The sequence below is a fragment of the Athene noctua genome, chromosome 16 (genome assembly GCF_965140245.1).
Source record: "Athene noctua chromosome 16, bAthNoc1.hap1.1, whole genome shotgun sequence".
Lineage (NCBI taxonomy): Eukaryota > Metazoa > Chordata > Aves > Strigiformes > Strigidae > Athene > Athene noctua.
In genome coordinates this window covers 11,971,363-11,989,162 of record NC_134052.1, presented here as the reverse complement: position 1 = coordinate 11,989,162, position 17,800 = coordinate 11,971,363, and the positions used below count along the sequence as shown (strand labels likewise).

Sequence of the window (17,800 nt, the reverse complement as noted above, 5' to 3'; positions counted from 1 at the left end):
GTTAGGAAACAAATTAACCAAAAGTAGAAGGCAAATTTCCTGAAAAGAAATAGCCAGAAAACTAGTCCTTACATGTCTGGTTCTTGTTTCCATAACACTGATTCATTTGCTGGCACATTCTAATATAACAGACTCTGCAGCAGCATCAACACAGGTTCTCTTGCACTATAAAAATGGAACTCCTAACAAAACAGCTAAAATAAATAATATTAAACACTAAACAACAAATTAGTCTGAGATGACATTCCACAATAAATAGGATTTAAATGTCAGGTTCTAAACAATCCATAGTATTTGCAAAGTATGGTCATATTATCCATTCTTGCCCTATGCATACTTAAAACTAAAAAAAAAAAAATAAAAAATCAAGTTATGTCATTTTCCATGAAAAAAAAAAATGCTGCAGTTACACAATACACACCCAAGATCCTGTTTAAACTGCATCTGAAGCTGTGTAAAGCAACAAGTCAACAGAAGTGATGACAGCATGACATCACCAAGGAAGGTGAGAAGTGAATTCTTCCTAAGAATTATGTCATGACTGTAGCATTTATTTATCACTAGACCAGACTTTACACTTTTCAAAATGCTAACATAACCCTAAAGAGGGAGAAATCACTGTACAGAACACTGAGGGAAAACAACGCCAAGGTAACACAAATCTGAACAGAACAAACAGGGTTTGACTTTGAATATGTTCAGGCTGGGCAGGGGCATAGTTTGAACTCCGGGCACAATCCCTAACAGGCTACCCTTCTGTGAAACTATAAAAAAACCTCTGAGAAAATCCATTGTCTGGGTAAACCCTCTCTGGTCTTACTTAAATAACTAAAGTATCAAGGACCATGACTTGCTGATGGTGAGGATCTCTCATCATACCATAATACCGCAATACTTAGAAAGTCGTATTTATGTGAAAATAAATGTGTTTCAGTTTTTATGTTTTATTCATTAGGTGACACTTTCTCCACCTGCTGAAAGTTTCCCAATAGGAGTCAACAGGTAACATTTGTAAATCGCTTGTTTTCAGTTGCAGGAATTTATGCAGACCTCTAGAGAAAAAACCCATCAGCGGAAATCAGCATGTAAAAGGGATGCTTGGAAAACAGTACTTTGTTTCAGAAAGATTTTACTGACACAATTCCTGATTAGGAAAGGGGCAACGCAGAGTCTAATCAAGTTAAAAAAACCTACTTGTACTAGAAAATTTCAGCAAATTGAATAAATAGCAACAGGTAAACAGTGGTTTTATTAAAAGTCAAGACAGAGAAAGTGTTAAAGAACTTGGAGGTTGAGCATCTTGGTTGTTAAAAAAAATAATCCTCAAGAGACAAACTCCAGGCCTGGGAAAAAATAAAGAAACCAAGATCAGCTTTTGAGAGGCATTCTAAAAGGATAAAATATTAGTAGAAAATGAAAAAGAAAAACTGGACATACTGTCTACAAGGTTTTATTCCCTCCAGATATATAAATACTCAAGAGACTTTTAAAAAAATGTTTATGAAGCAATGTTTTATAGGGATTAGGATGTTGGCAGGGAAAAACACTGGCGCAGTTCTTGCCACTATGACACCATGTTCACAGGAACCTCAGCATGGACATGTAACATTACCTTTAATTTGTAAAATATGTGGATCTGTCATTAGAATAGCTTATTTACTAATTCCAGCAGAAGTCAATGCCACTGAAAAAAAAACCCTTACCTACTAAAAGGTGTGTACAACCATTTCACAATATTGTGGTTAAAACCGGGATTCAATTCCTGGGCAAAGTTCGCTGTCCCATGGAGCTGCACATTTCATAACAGGAGTTTTAAATAGGTCATCCACTTACAAACCTAATGATTAAAGGTCAAACCAAACCAGCTTCTAACTGTAAAATTGTATCTTGGAGGACATTTGCTTCCCAGCGTGTTCAGCTTTTAAAAATAACACTGGCCATCGGTTTCAAACCCCTTTACAAACCTTCTCTGCAAGGTGGGGGCACATAAATTTTACTTTCATGACAGTCAGGCGGTTTGCTGCGTTCCACTAACGAACCAAACTAGAACAAGGCAAGGTCACAGAATGGCAGGGCAGCACGGTGCATTCCAAGACAAACTGCACAAGTTGATTTTCTCCTTCCAGGATAGGTAAATACATGACAAATTGATTTATTTTTCATTGCTCATATCTGAAATTAAGTGATTACTACTGACTGTAAGGCCATGCAGAGAAGGAAACTCATGGCATCTTGTCATTTTCCCTGTGTTTGAACAGGGATACTAACTAGAATGTGTTAAATTTGTCAAATAAGACAGTTTAATAAGCCCCTTACTTGAATAGGGAAACATCTGCATTCCTAATGGTGTGAACAAGTGTTAATTATTGCTTGCTATTTTAGGGAAAATATGCCGATGATATCACAAAGGAAACGCATACCTACAAATAGTTGAAGATATTCTCCAGTTACTGGCATGGGTCCAGAGCTGAGTACAAAACTTTGGGAGAGGCCAGAGTACTCAGCACTTCCCATAACTGAGTCAGAAATATTTTCAGCAAGCATTCAGTCTCATTATCAATAGTTTTTCATGCTTATAAAAGAAGAATTATTCTGAAATATTCTGAGTTTCTGCTTAAGAGATCTTCACATTTCTAGTAGCACAAATTAAACAGAATGTGGCTGCAAGGAATGGACAATGGAAAGGAAACTTTATTTAAGAAACTCCCGTGAAGTCTGAACTTTATTTTTCCCCTTTGTTACGAGTTTCAAAACACCACAGTGTTTAAGAAATTGCCAACACACAATTCCATACCCATAATCTACAAAGTGCCTTTGGTTAAAAGGCCTCACTAGCACAATGTCACACTATTTCTCTTCTACTTTCACAAGAAGTTTAATCACCACGAAAGCTTAATCTGTTGATACTAGAACACTGCTCAGATACAATCCTTTCATACAACTCCTATTTAAAGCACATCACCCTCAAAGAACTCACTTTTGGTTAGAGCTCTAAGATGGAAGTTGGCAGATGTGGACCCTACTCCCCATTTTGTCAACATTCCTCTGCAGTTTTAAACCCAAGTAACCAGTGTTCCTCTGCTTCTTCAGAGTATACTCATACACGGAAAGAAGGCCATTCATTAACGAACTTACTGACAGTATAAAAGACTCACAACGAAGTCTTCCACACCATTCCAGCTCTCTCTTGGGCCAGTAGAGAGCAGTAATGGAGACACCGCAACCATCAGCTATTTTTGTAGACCTCTGGCTAAGAAGGAAGGTTTAATAAAACTTTGAGAAATTTCCTTTGAGCCTTAAATTAGGGTTTGGAAAATGTCTTTCTTATTACATCATTTAGTTGCTTTTTTGTGTAATTAATATATAACAAACTTAAAACAAATAGTCAAATCAAATGACCTTATTACTTTATGCAGTGTTAAGAACACTATTTCAAATAACGGGTTGAATCCAGTACCATACTGCAACTTTACTGCCCCATTTCAGGTTGGAAATAAAAAGCCTATTTTTGCCAGAAGCTTTCACCAACAGAGAAGGGTAAAAGATAAAACCTCCTCATTCTAATTTCAGACAAATCCCAAGGAGAGATCACTAATCATCTTACAGTCTTTCTGAAGTAGCAACATCTGTATTCATAAAAGTATTCATAGGCACAATACAGTCTACATGAAGGTATCATGCTTACATACATGTACAATAGCTTGATTAAAAGTTCTGTTTATTTACTGGGACTTTCTTTTAAGAATAAAAACTACCCAGTTTCCTGGGAGCTTAAGAAACCTTAAATTTTACTGGAACACTGAAGAAATGTCACATACTCTCCAAAGGCAATTTGGAAACTCCGACAACCTGCTGGTTCTCTGAACAGCAAGACTTTACCAGGAGAGATGTCTACGTTTAGAAAACATGATACCCATAACAGCTCCAGTCAGCTATGGGAGCAACAGGTCTGTGGCAGTATCAAAATCTGGAGTAACACACGCAGCAAATACGCAAGCAAATACCTCTTCATTCACAAACCTTCATTCCCACATGAGCTCTTGCCAACTTCCGAGTCTAACATGGGAAAAGGTCCGTGCTTGCGGATCTCTCTCAAGATTTCAGACCTGACATGTTTTTAGAATTCCACCATAACCTCATAAACTAACAGCACACTCCCTGTTGCTCTGTTCCTTCTAAAAGTCTCCCTGTTAGAAGTCAGATGGCTGCATGTAACAAGGTAACTTTGCACAACTTAGCCATACTACAACATATTGTATTTGGTACTAGAATAATGAAAACCAAGTTGAAATTCAGCACAGAGGGACACATGTAAAAAGACAGCAAAGAGTATTCCACAGAATCAAAATGTAAAATAGATCACAATATTTTTCACTTTTTTCTTTTTAGCTACTTCCATGCTCATCCAAATTCATCCTTTACTCTTCTGACCTGATGCAAATTAAATTAAAATACTGAAGTCATTATTTTTTTAGAAGCATGTTTACCATCTCATTTCCAAGTCTCTGCACATTACAGAATTTTTATGCCCAAAGGCACTTTTTGTTGTACACCCAGAAAGCACATCCACAGGGCAATGAGCACATTTACATGTTGCTTTAGTCTTCATACAGCCTCTCACAGAAATTTTCTCAAGCCGCTGCAATACCAAACAGGCTCACAGGTAAAATTTTATTTCATCTATGTGTACACCAATATTTTGTGACAGTCTCTGATTAAAACCAGAAAATGCTTAAGAATTTCTACATTAAATTTATGCTTATTTCCTGTTTAATTCAGCTAACAGCTCTTCTATTTCAACATAAATTGAATTAATCTGTTCTCGTTCTTTAAGACTGCTCTGAGGAAAACAAAGAAGATGGATCAAGAGAAATTAAGTCACAATTTCTTCAAGTGAATTTCTAAACATGAACTTATGAACCTACAAATATGGTATGGTGGGAATTTACTGGATAAAAATACAAGTGTGGAATACAGCATTAGCATTTACTTCAAATGCTAATCAAGTAAAATAATAATAAAGCAAATATAGGGGGGGTGGTTTTGTACTATTACGACTGTACTACATGAAAGATGTGCAGATAACATCATTGTCTAAATTCCTGGATTGATTGTAGATTTTCCAATTAAGGAAATACCTTATGGGATTTCAATAAAACTATGCGAACACCTCAGTGAAATCACTGCAGAATTCAAAGGGCACATTCCTTTAATTTTCTAGACAAAAATATTTTCACTTCATGCACAGAATACTTTTTATTTTATTGCATGTAACAAACTGAAGCATAAGAAGTAACAGCATCCCCATTTTCACTGCCTGGCAATAAAATCTGAATTACCAGAAGGTGAGACAGGAGTTGTTCCTGCAGATGCTGCCACATTTAAGATTCGAATCAGGTGTAGCAAGAAGTACTGCAGCAAACAAATCAAGAGACTAATCACTACAGAGAAAAGTAATGCTAATTAGTAAAGCTGCTTAGCTCTTACATTTCATCTCATTTCTGTTCATAGAAGTCAAAAAGGGAGATTGGCCTTTTTTTTTTTTCTTTTATAAATACACGTTACTCATTATTTAGGCTATATTTAAAGTCAAGCTACTCTGACATAACTGTTCTTCTGAAAGACTGGCTTAACTATGTATGTTATGTTACTGAATACAGGCTTAACAAATTATGAAACTCCTCCTAGTGAGACACCCCTAGTTGATAGCTTTCTACTTTCTTCACAAAAACAGATTTTTAAGTTTTTTCTACAAATTAAAACTTCTGAGTAAAAACTCTAAAACAAGGTGGAAACTAGAGGACTTAACCTATATTTGAGGAAAAGAGAGACAAATAGACAAATCAACAAAAATAAGCAACCTTCATTACTGGACATGATGATAAACCAAAATTATATATTAAAGTAAAAATATGAACTGCTGACTTAAATTATCAAAATCAAACCTACTATGCATATTTAAATTGGTATTTCTCAAAGCTTCATGCCCATTAGCTGGCATCCATTTGATTTCCTGGTACATAGAGTCTGTATGTATTACTTTTGCTAAACAGATTAATATTGTATAAATATAAGCAATTTTATAACAATATGTTTTAAAATGTTTTTTACTTTGTTTAGTTCATTACCAGTGTCCTGGTTTTGGCTGGTGTAGAGTTAATTTTCTTCACAGTAGCTAGTATGGGACTATGTTTTGGATTTGTGTTGAAAACACAAATGGGATGTTTTCATTATTGCTGAGCAGAGCTTACAGAGGGTCAAGGGCTTTTTCTGCCTCTCACCCCACCCCACCAGCGGGTGGGCTGGGGGTGCACAAGGAGCTGGGAGGGGACACAGCCGGGACAGCCGACCCCAACTGACCAAAGGGATGTCCTGTGCCACACGGCGTCATGCTCAGCGTATAAAGCTGGGGAAGGAGGAGGAAGGGGGGGATGTTCAGATGTTCAGAGTGATGGTGTTTGTCTTGCCAAGCAACCATTACCCATGATGGAGCCCTGCTTTCCTGGAGCTGGCTGAGCACCTGCCTGCCAAGGGCAAGTGGTGAATGAAATCCTTGTCTTGATTTCCTGGTGTGTGTGGCTTTTCTTTTACCTATTAAACTGGCTTTATCTCAACCCATGAATTTTCTTACCTCTATTCCTCTGATTCTCTCCCCCATCCCCCTGGTGAGGTGAGTGTGCGAGCAGCGGGATGGGGTTTAGTGGCCGGGGTTAAACCATGACAACCAGCCAGGCAGCGCTGCTTTCTATTTTGCTACATTTTCTTTTTGTCCATGATCTTTGTTTTAGATGAGACCAAAGTTCCATATAAATGAAGAAAAACAGCATATTAACTTCATTTAATAAGTAATTCTAGCTGGATGCATGAGGTATAGCAAAATTAAAGGCTTATCGAAGTATGTTTTTTAAAAAGAAGCTTTTTTTATACAGCTGGTGAATTAAGTAAATGTTTCCAGTCACCAAGGCATTTTGCTTTGTGGAAGCAATGACTTTGTACTTTTCAAGGATATTTTTGGGTTTTTTCCAGTTTTAATATGAAACTAACTTATTTTTAATGTCAAATTACTGAATGATATAGCAAACTAAATGAACTAAAGTGATTAGTTTTTCTACAGGATGCTACAAATGGTTTCTTCACTTCAAAAAAGTCCAGGTTCCTAGTCAGTGCTTTGATTTCTGAAAAATTTCAGCACTCAAAACATATGCACTCCACATATTTTTTATACTTAAATAGCTTTACATTTAAGTGTAAAAAGGAAGAACTTCCCTTATTAAAGTTTATTTACTACATATGCACACACTGTTTCTAATTATACATTTTACTAAAGAATTACTTTTAAAAAAACCAAAAATAAACACACACACCCCCAAGTTTTACTCTGTAAATAAAAAAGGCATTGCGTAAATTATGCATGCTCCTACAGAAATCCCAAAGACTTTCTTGTTTCCTGAACTAAAAGAAACAGGACCAGTAAAATGAATGGTATTGAAAGCAGTTTGCACTGAATTCACCTGCCAGCTGCTAAGGGCCACAGACACCCCTGAGTCACAGCGCACGTCCCGGGGTGCGAGAGCCTCTCCACCACGCACCACAGGCAGCTGCTCCCAGCACAGCCTCAGCAGCCACATGGGACCACTGTGGAAATCCTGCACATCTGAAAACTTGCCATTCCAGGTAACAACTACTATGACAAGACGGCCACCAGGAATTTGCTTGAGAACCTAAAGATTAAGTTTTGTAATAGTAGTTGCTTTTACTCATTAAAATAATGTCTAGTCACCAAGTAAGTCAGATACTACTTTATCCTCATACTCAATATATTTCAATTATTCATGAAAAAAGCTTTGTGTCTACGTAGTATTTCTTAGTGTGATGCAATGGGCTAGTTCACAGCCTAATTACAATTTAAGGTACAGCAGACTTAAGGTGAAACTAAAAAAATAACTTCCAATGAATAGATTAGCAATGTCAGAATTTGCTAGATATTGCTATTTACTCATAAGAACAAAACACTCATATCAGGCATCTATCCATGTGGACAAAACCCAGAGATTTCAGAAGATTGATTTGCAAATCACTGTTATGTTTTAATTACGAGAAACAGAAATGAAGTGACTGCCTACCTCAGATTCCCTATAGTAAAAGAAGACTTCAAAAGAACTCTTCAATTAATATGTATTCAAGAATTTGTTTCTGCTATTAAAGGACAGGAAAACCAGCTTTATTTAAGTCCTGTTAAACTCTGATCGGGTAAACTTAATTGGATTATCTAGAAGTCTAATTAGAAGGAGCTGCTCTGTGTAGATAAGATAATAGAGATTTAAAAAAGAGTAAGTAAAGATTACTTCAGAGGATCTAGTATCACACCACTCTGCTGATACTGGCTGTAATACTCCCCATTCCTTTTTGTTAACAACATTAACATTCCTGAGTTAAAAATACTTCACATATCCACATTTTCTACCGATTTTGCATCTCAAGATGCATCTCCAGGATACACACTATCACTGTTTTACAGAAAACAAGATATATAGGGCATTTAAAAAAGTATATAGGACCTTGAGATGACTTGCTCAAAATCATAAAGAGTCTGGACAAGAAAAAGCAAGAGCCCCAAGTTTTCCTCACTGTGATAGCTATCCAAATTAGTTGGGTTACCAGACACAGTATTATCCAGACACCCAAGAAACCAGGCTCTGTATCCCACCTTTCCCAGCTTCCCACAGGTATACCTGCCAAGGAAAATGTTCTGCCTACTTCCACACCCCAAAATCTGTGATATTTGTGATAACCTCATTGGAAATGTCCCCGATTTGAGTGAATATGTTTGTCATTACATTATAAAGCTAGTGATGCTGTCAAACCAGAACAGCTCTCCTCTTCTTTCATGATGTATTTAGACAGGAATAATAACATATCTATCATTATACACATCAGGGTGATTATCTACAGGGACAGATAATTTTGCTCTGTTGCCTATATAATTAAGGAACACTTTTGGCAGCAAAGAGATCCCAGTTCACATCTTTTCTTACTGAGACTATATTCTCTTGTTGCTTTCTTGAAGATTTTGGTGTCAAAACCATTTTAAGGACTCTCACCCCCACCGCTGACCCTGCTGCACATTAACATATTTACACAATTTGTACCACCTCATTTGTACCACACTGTCTATGGGCCATGCCATAAGCCAGCCCTCAAAACTCATCCCTGTTAAAAATAACCTCCCCAAAATAGAAGAGAGAAGGAGTAAGGGTTACCAGGGTTATTTTTACCGTATATCGGTTCAATGGTCTGATTTATGCAGGGGATACAACAGAGGGGTTTTTTGGTGCAAGTGAGGGTGGCACATCATGGTGTGGAGGAGAAGGAAGGGATGGCTGTGGGCAGAGGGGATCCTAAACTGGCTTTGAGGCTGAAGCGAGCATGTGGTAAAGCCTGGCCTCAAGGACACCACTCAGAAGCCATAATAAAACTATTCAACAGCACTGGTAGTGGGAGATTCAAAATAACTACAACAGAGCAATGTAATAAAAAAATAAACCAGGCTGAAAAAATCTGCAGACAATTTCACCAACACACTAAAAGTAATTGCATCTGTTCTAAACGTCTGTTTTGCTAGATCTAGAGAGCCACAGGCTGGAGTGATTCCCCAGTAATTTTGCACTTCAAAGATAATATTCTGATTCTACTACTTTTTGAATATAACCTTTCTTAAGTTATTATGGTATTTTAAAGGGAGATCTTCCTCAGCAGAGTCCAGAACAATTAAACATAGGCAGTTGTAAATACTCTTCTGCTATTTTAAGTATCTCATTAAAACCAGAGAATTATAAAGAGACTGTGACCCAAAATAAATAGGTTTCATTTGGCAGCTTGGTTCAAATGGGTTCATCATGGAAGGAGAAATGTTCATAGAACAAGAGCATTTCTTCTCCTCTTCTAAAAAGTAGGAACAAAAAGAAAGGGATGAAAAAAAGGCAACTATTCTAGTTGGTACTAGGGATGGAGAAAATACCCAATAACCACTGTCTGGTATGAAGAACAGGAATAAAAATATCACCTCTATAACCCAGCTCACCCAAAATCACCCTGTATTTGAAACAGATATACAGCTAGTCAGAAATATTGAAAATACTTTTGAGGTTGATTTTTGACATTGAAAACATACAATTGTGTTGAGCTAGTGACGGAAATGCCATTTGGAAGTCTCAATTTACTGCTCAAGCAAACGAACTATACTACTTGTTTCATTAGGGAGCCTCATTTTAGAATTTCTAAATCACTTATAGATTTCTCCTTTTAAAAAAAATATTATTTATCATGACATAATCTTAAAACACAAGCCCAGCAGCAGTAATTAGATGTATGCCTTCAGCTCTGTACCAATACATCAACACATAGATCACTACCTCATTTCTAAGGCTAATGCGCATTCACAATCAGCTTGATTATTAAAATTAAATGCTTCAACTATCTCAAATGAGTTCAGTTTGATGAACATGGAGGTTCCCTTACTTCAAGTTTCTTTTCCTTTGCTTAAAGTCATCATGCTAGCCACTGACAATTTAATTGCATGATAAACACCCAACTTGAATAGAGGCAACAATAATGGTCCTCCTTAAATGATCTTTCATACAAAATAGCACTGTGGTGTTTTAGAAAAACTAGAGTTCTGTTTTCAGTACTTCTCTATTGAAAGCATGATCTCTGTTATTCTAAGTGTTCATTCAAACTATCATGGCTAGACTTTTTTGCAAGACTTAGACAAATTTAATGTCTTGTTATTTTAGTAAGAATATGTTTCCCAATGATGCAAATACAACAAAACACACAATACATACTATACACAATATTTATCAGTGCTATTTATATTAACAGTAGATTACATGGACCTGATTAGACTTCTGTTATTTCCATTCTGCTCTACTCCAAGAAAAGGCTGTGCAACAAGCCTAATAATAATAAGGGTAGATTTTACCCCCAGAGGCAGCAAAGTATTTTGCAAAACTGAATCAGAACAGCACTCCATTACCCACGGAGATATTATGTCCTCAAGCTATTTCAGAAGTCCACAATGAGCTAAGGCAGAAAATACTTCACATAAAAACATGAACTTAGTACTCAGTTGTTTTGCCTAGAATATTACTAATTAGCATTCTCCATAGGTTTTCAGTGTGGTTATGTTCATCACCTTTATAAATTCATTTCAGTCATATAGATTTGGGCTTTTTTTGTAATTTAAATTTTAGAAACTGTTGAAAGACAAGACAAATTGGACCATCAGCTGTAAGAGTGAAATTCTTCTAGGTTCTTGCCAATGGTACATACAGCATGAGGAAACAATACAGAAGGACTACAAAAGGAACTACAGATTTGACCTACTAAATATTGCAATACTTTAAATCATGAGCATGATTATGTGGACAGAGGTCCTTTCAGTAAGTACTATTCTTTTCCCTTCCCCATAGGCTTTTATTTGTATTCAAGAAATCTAGCTGCTAAATACCAAGTGTGCTGAATTAGTAAATCTCCAACATACTAAATTTCCAGTTTTAAAGGGAATGTTTAACCTAGCATTGCACTGTACCAACATTATTTTAAGTTGAATTGTTTTTTTCTTTTTTTTTAATTCAATACAATATGCTCTACACAAATGACACACTTCCTGTAAGTCAAAAACTGCCAAGAAAACAGATGGAGACACACACTCAGAAAAGAATTAGAGTATCGGAATACAAAAGTTGCTCTTTGAATCCTACATATGTAGAGCTAGACCCTTACACTATCATCACACTGTAAAGCTCCTATATTCTTCCTTTACTTTCTTCTGCCTTTCACATCACACTGAACCTTAGTGTTAAGAAATTTGCATTCTAGCTTCACCTGTACAATTATGAACACAGGTTTTGATGTGTACTTTAAACCTCATTTAAACTACTCCTTTATGTGCAGAAGAAGGATGAGGCCTTGTGTTCTAAAGAAGATCCCCTGTAGCTGGAGAAGAAATTACACAATCTTAGTGCTAAACTCCATATGCCTGTGCATTGCCTTCCGGAGAGCTTGCTAAATTAATGTTTAGGAAAAGATTAATGGGCATTTAAAGGGAAGCAAAACGACCTTGGATTTTAAGAGTATGGCGCTAAGTACTCAGAGTATCGCCTTGGTACATGAGTGTTCTTTCTATCTACCTTCACGAAGAAAATGGAAGAGACAGAAAGCAAGTTCTTCAACTCAAAACAGACAGCACGGCATACTGCTAACATTGCTAAAAATTCCCCTCCTTTCTTCTGCATTAATACTCTATATAAGAAAAGGTTTAGCTGCCAGTTTTTGAAGTTCTTCCACCAAAGTACTGGAGTAGATAGTCAAGATTTCCTTAGATATAAAGCACAACTAGCATAACATTATCCTTTCCACTTACAGAAAATTATTTTTCCTTCGAAGTATTTTTAATTATAACAAAGTCAAAATTATTTTTACAGAGATACCCAAGGATCGTCTGTTTCTGATAACTACGCACTGACAGTTGCCATCTAGGGACATTCTAGATCTTAACTTGATTTAAAATATGCAATTAAAATGCAGGTTCAGTTTTTCAGGTACCAAAGGACTATAACCTACATTCAGACACACTCAGAAATCAGATACATATTAGTTTATATAATCATGGAGGATAGAGGGAGCCAACAATACTCCTTTAAAATTAGTGGCTAATGTACATCCATTTAAAACCTCAACCCTATAAACATCTACATATGAAATAGTTAATCATGCCAGTGAAGCTAGCCATAGGTTCAAGTCATGCACACACCTAAAACTCTGTAGACTCAGGGCTTAAAAATTTAACACAATATCTTTACTCAGAGAAGGAAACCCTAGTTTTATTGGAGCACTGTTATTCCTGAAGTTGTGTGCCATTCAACACATCAAAGACTCTTCACTGAACTTGAAATTACTTATGGACGTGGTAAGTACATTTCTATTGCTTTAGACATCAAAGGCTGGCTATCATGTATCCTACCGGAGATAATACATACTGAATATTAATTTTTATATAAAAAACAGTTAATGTAACACATACACACTTGGCTTATTCACTTAACACTACACAATTGACTCTTGTTTTCAGGGGAAAGAAAAAAATAATTAAGAAAATCACTGCATTCCAATTGAATGGGAAAAAAAAAGCCTCTGAGATCGAACAGACAAGGAAAATCAAGTATTTCAGTACAAGGTAGGTCACAGGAACTTGTTACAGCATTGTTAGAGATCACAACCTGAACTATCACAAAACAATGGCAGTAGGAGAGCAGCAGGCACGCAGCCAGTTCAAGAGCACATGGGGTGGAGTAAGGAGCCACTGTCTTTTCTCTCGAATATTCTCTTAAAACTATCTTCAAAGCACATTTTTTTTTGTCCCCTTAGAAGGGGAGATACTCCATGAAGGGATCAAATATTCCTATAAAGCAAGCTGAAAAGTGTCAAAATTAGAGGTATCAATTTAAAAAAATCTCAAAATCTTTAAGTTTATTTCAGATCCCTTAAGATAAAATGACTAATAGTACATTTTATGTGCTAGAGAAGAATCATATATCTCCCTCTCCATCAACCTGACTGTAACTGCTGAACACTAAAAGTTACTGGATTTGAAGATTACACTGCCAGTATTTCCAATTAAATGCTAACAGCACATGACTTTGGTTGTTTGGTTTTTTTTCTTTTAATAAAGGCTGACCAAAGCAGACAAATTCCCAGAAGTGACAACAGTTGCAAAAGGTAACTGTCACTGGTTTCAGACTAGCTTGTTCAATAATGTTTACAAATCAAAGTTACAAAAACCTTGCTGTGGTGCAAACTATCCCACATCTTACTACTATTTGCACTTGCACTTTCCTTTTAAGCACCTGGGACCGACTACTGCTGGATACAAAATTTTGTTGTAAATGGATCATGGTTTTGATACATCATCATAATTCCTACCACCCTCAGACCTCTGGAAAAGTGCAGAGAGAGAGAATACAAGATTTGAAACACTCCTGTATTACTGCAAGTATAAGGTACTTCATGGTAATTAATAAAAACGTATTCTTAGTGTTTAAGAGTTCAGTGCTTGCAAACTGTATTTTCACGGGCTTCTGCTACTAGCCTGGTTGAGATACAGTGGAAATTCATCACAGTGAGTGGGCACAAAGTTATATCATCAACTAGATAATTATACTTCCTGCATTTACTCTGGGACTGCTGGCATTTTGAATGATTAACTAGGACCAGGAGGGTTGGGGCAAGGACGTAGTGTGCAGAGCCTTTGCAGAAAGTCTGGCTGACACAGCTGTCAGAAAACATGTCTGAATCAGCAAGAAAACTCTACTATACTTCCAAAAGAGAGAAATACAGTATCACTAAATGCCAGCTAATCATCAACAGGTTGCTGTCTATCTTCACTCCTCTTGACTGGAGAATTCCCAACAATATTCAAACTTTACTTCCAGCACTGTCCGTCTTAACTCTGTAGCTGATTATTTCAGTAGAGCACAAGAAAGTAGACAAGGGTCTCTGTGTTCGTAAGGATCAGCCTGAATATTCTAGCTGTGTTGCTATACACTTTGATTAGCACTGACCAAAGACACCTACCGTAGTAATTTCACAAAGAGCAGCTCACTTTTTTTTGTAAATGTTTACTATGGTGCAGTAAAATATAATTATTTGCAAAAGAACACGACTACAGACAATATGAATTATTTACTCACCGGTGGGAAATCGAAGTCTATCTGGTTAGCTAAATTTAAGATGTAGTCGATTCGAAACTGGTTCTCTGGATTGGCTAGTTCAACTGGAGGTGCCAAATTGCCCATTGCTGTCACTATTGTCTGCAAAGAAATAAAAATAAAATACTGCAGATACTGTCTGAATACCTAGCTTTGAATAACTGAAAACAATAGCTCATAAGTTTACCTCTATAGCTTCTTTAATATTGTTTTTAATATCTTGAATTTTCATTTTCTTCTCCCTGTAATAAAAAATACATTATTAAATTTATAAGCCATAAAAGCAGAATATCTCTTTGAAAAAGAACAAAAACTTGGAAAGTATTATATCAAAACTGTACTGTCACTATTGACTAAACTGCTGTCAGTCACTGAACCACTTATGTAGACAGACTTCAGTACCTCATAACTTTTCTACTTCAACAGTAAATATTTATGTAACTAATTATGCTTTAATAAAAATTTAATTCAGTTTCAGAATAGGACTAAGACATTCTTAAAAATCAATCAGATTCCAATATCTGGAAGTTATTTAGAAAAGCATGAACTGGAAATAAATAGGGGAAGAAAAAAATGTGTAAGCTCTTAAAAGTAGAACCAAATGAAGGGAGACTGAAGAACCTCAAAGTACAAAAAAATTAAAGGACAAAAATGATGTCATAGCAGAAAAGCTAGAGCAGAGAACTCAACCTGTCAGAGACATTCAAACTAACAGTTTGGATATAAAAATTAAAACAAATAATGAAAGGCTTATCCAAATATGTAAAATTACCTTTTAACCACAAGCAAAAGAGTAGGCTAGAAAACCACCTGGAATGCTCTATAGGAGCACTATCATTTGGGATTACATGCAGCCAAATTAAAAAGTGTAACAGGCTCAAGCAAGCTACAGAACAAACCATTGCCTCTACTATACCTATACTCTATTTTATGTCAAATCTGACAATAGTTATTTTGAATGCTAAATAGTGCAATCAAATGAAATGCATGATCAAGCATCTGGTATAACCAGGAATTAACATCCTAAAGGTATTACCAGGATTGAGTCTGTAAACTGTAACTTAATTGTAATAAACTTTAACAAAATTTTTACATTATTCATTTCTTGCTATACACAGCATAAAATTACTACTTTGAGGTAAACCAAGTTAGCCATGTAATTACTAAAAAAATCCAGCTAAATTATCTAAGTGACTTTTTAATCTTCATTTAACTGTTTTTACAGAACACTTTCATTATCTGAATTATTTATACGAACTATATTTAATTTTTTTCAATTTGAAAACTAACATTTTCTAGCACAGTATCCCGAAGACTTTAAACTACCTACAGTATGTTTTCTTTTTTTACATTTTAAAAGCTAGTGCTCACACCTTCAGCTTGAAAACCTCATTTTACTGAGTTAAGTACTCATATAGCAAATGCTTTTTATCACTTTTTCCTTTCTATAATTATTCACAGCCAACAACCAAAACGAAACTGAAAGCATATTCACCAATCAAGAATGCACAAGAACAGCAGAAAAAAAAAAAGAAAAAAAAAAAAAAAAAAAAAAGAGTATTGCTTAAATAAGACAGAAGCAGATATCCAGGAGTGGTGGGAATTCTGGTTAGCGAATGAAAGATCAATGCAACTTTTGTAAAAGATAGGGTCAAGGAAGACACCACCGTGCCAGCCGCACGTTCTGCTGCCTTTTAGATACAGACATGGAGGATCTTACGATACATTCTACAGTTGTGAAAGCATGACTGCAATGCAAAGTGCTGTTCTTACTGATGGAAAGCAAACGGCATCAAATCATCTTGTTCAGGATGACTTAGCTGTGTAGAGAACATGTCTGAATCAGCAGCAGAACTCTACCGAACAGAAACACGATCATCCCTAAACACCAGCTCCTCATCACTGACCATTGCATATATTCTCAAAACTTTGGGGCAGGGAAAGGAAGGTCAGTGAAGCTTGATGCAAAAAGAAAATTAAATGATCAATAACCAGATGCAAATTCTCTAAAGACCACCTTATTCCTTAAGACTACCAGTTTTTTTGCGTTATGGATTTGGCACCACTGATGGGAACAAGGCAGTGAGCCAAGAAAGGCCAAAAGCACTGAACTAAGGAAAATAAATAAGACAGGAAAAGAGAGGAAAAACTGAAGCCTTTTCACCCTCTTCCTTCCAATCTTCAATGCTTCCTATTGCCCCAGGACTTAAGAAACCCCATTCCACAAATCAAGACTTACTGTAGGTGCACAAACACTATATTTTTAAGTTAGTGCACATATGGCTGCAAAAACATCAGCCACTCTCTATTTTTTAATGTTTCTTTAATTAAAAAAATGTAAATAATAGTATGAAAGCAAGAAATATTTATCAATGACAGTGTAAGCAATTTGGCCTGATTTTGCCTCCCATTTTCAACTGGCTCTTGAACTTAATGAACATGTATACAGATTCCACCCTTTGAGAACAAAAGGGCAACTGATATGCTGAAAATTAAGCAAGATAGCAGTAGTTTTAAAAGATTAAGTACAGAAATAATATTGCCATTTTGCTTTGGTTTGGAATATCATTAGAAAGACAAAAGTTTAGAAAGTCTTCTAATTTTATTTTTTTTTTATTATTTTTTTTTTTTAGCAAACTGTAATTATATTCTCTCCATGGAACACTTGGGGATAACTGTCTCAAAGCATCAGCTAAGTGCATATTTACCAACTCTTCCACACCATACAATAAAACATTTTTATTATACTTTGTCAAACTCTTCACTGATCCTCAAACTACTAGCAGCACTGCAAAGTGATAATGAATATGGAGTGATGTAAAACTCCAGCAATTAACAAACTGCTTGATAACCATCATCATCTTTACAACAGGAATACTCATAGTTCCTATTTCTGGTTTTGTTGCCATGGCCCTATAGCATGCCCGGTAAACAAGGATTCTTATTACAGAGCAATGAATGTATCATGTCATTTTGTGTTTTGTAATGTTTACTAAGCATAAATTTTCCATGACAATGAGATACTTTATTCT

General features: G+C 35.9%; 1 protein-coding gene across 3 annotated transcripts in view; it reads right to left on the bottom strand.

Moving 5' to 3' along the window:
* The window catches only part of GNAS (GNAS complex locus), a 163,179-nt gene that overhangs the window by 45,264 nt on the left and 100,115 nt on the right, over positions 1 to 17,800 (bottom strand). For 2 of the 3 annotated variants that reach the window (XM_074920589.1, XM_074920590.1), the window contains exons 3-4: positions 14,956 to 15,010; positions 14,751 to 14,870 (exon numbers count right to left, since the gene is read on the bottom strand). In XM_074920589.1, coding sequence (XP_074776690.1) covers positions 14,751 to 14,870; positions 14,956 to 15,010 — 175 coding nt within the window. Of the gene's footprint in view, positions 1 to 14,750; positions 14,871 to 14,955; positions 15,011 to 16,022; positions 16,026 to 17,800 lie in introns of all 3 variants that reach the window. The other variant, XM_074920591.1, reaches the window with a different exon arrangement.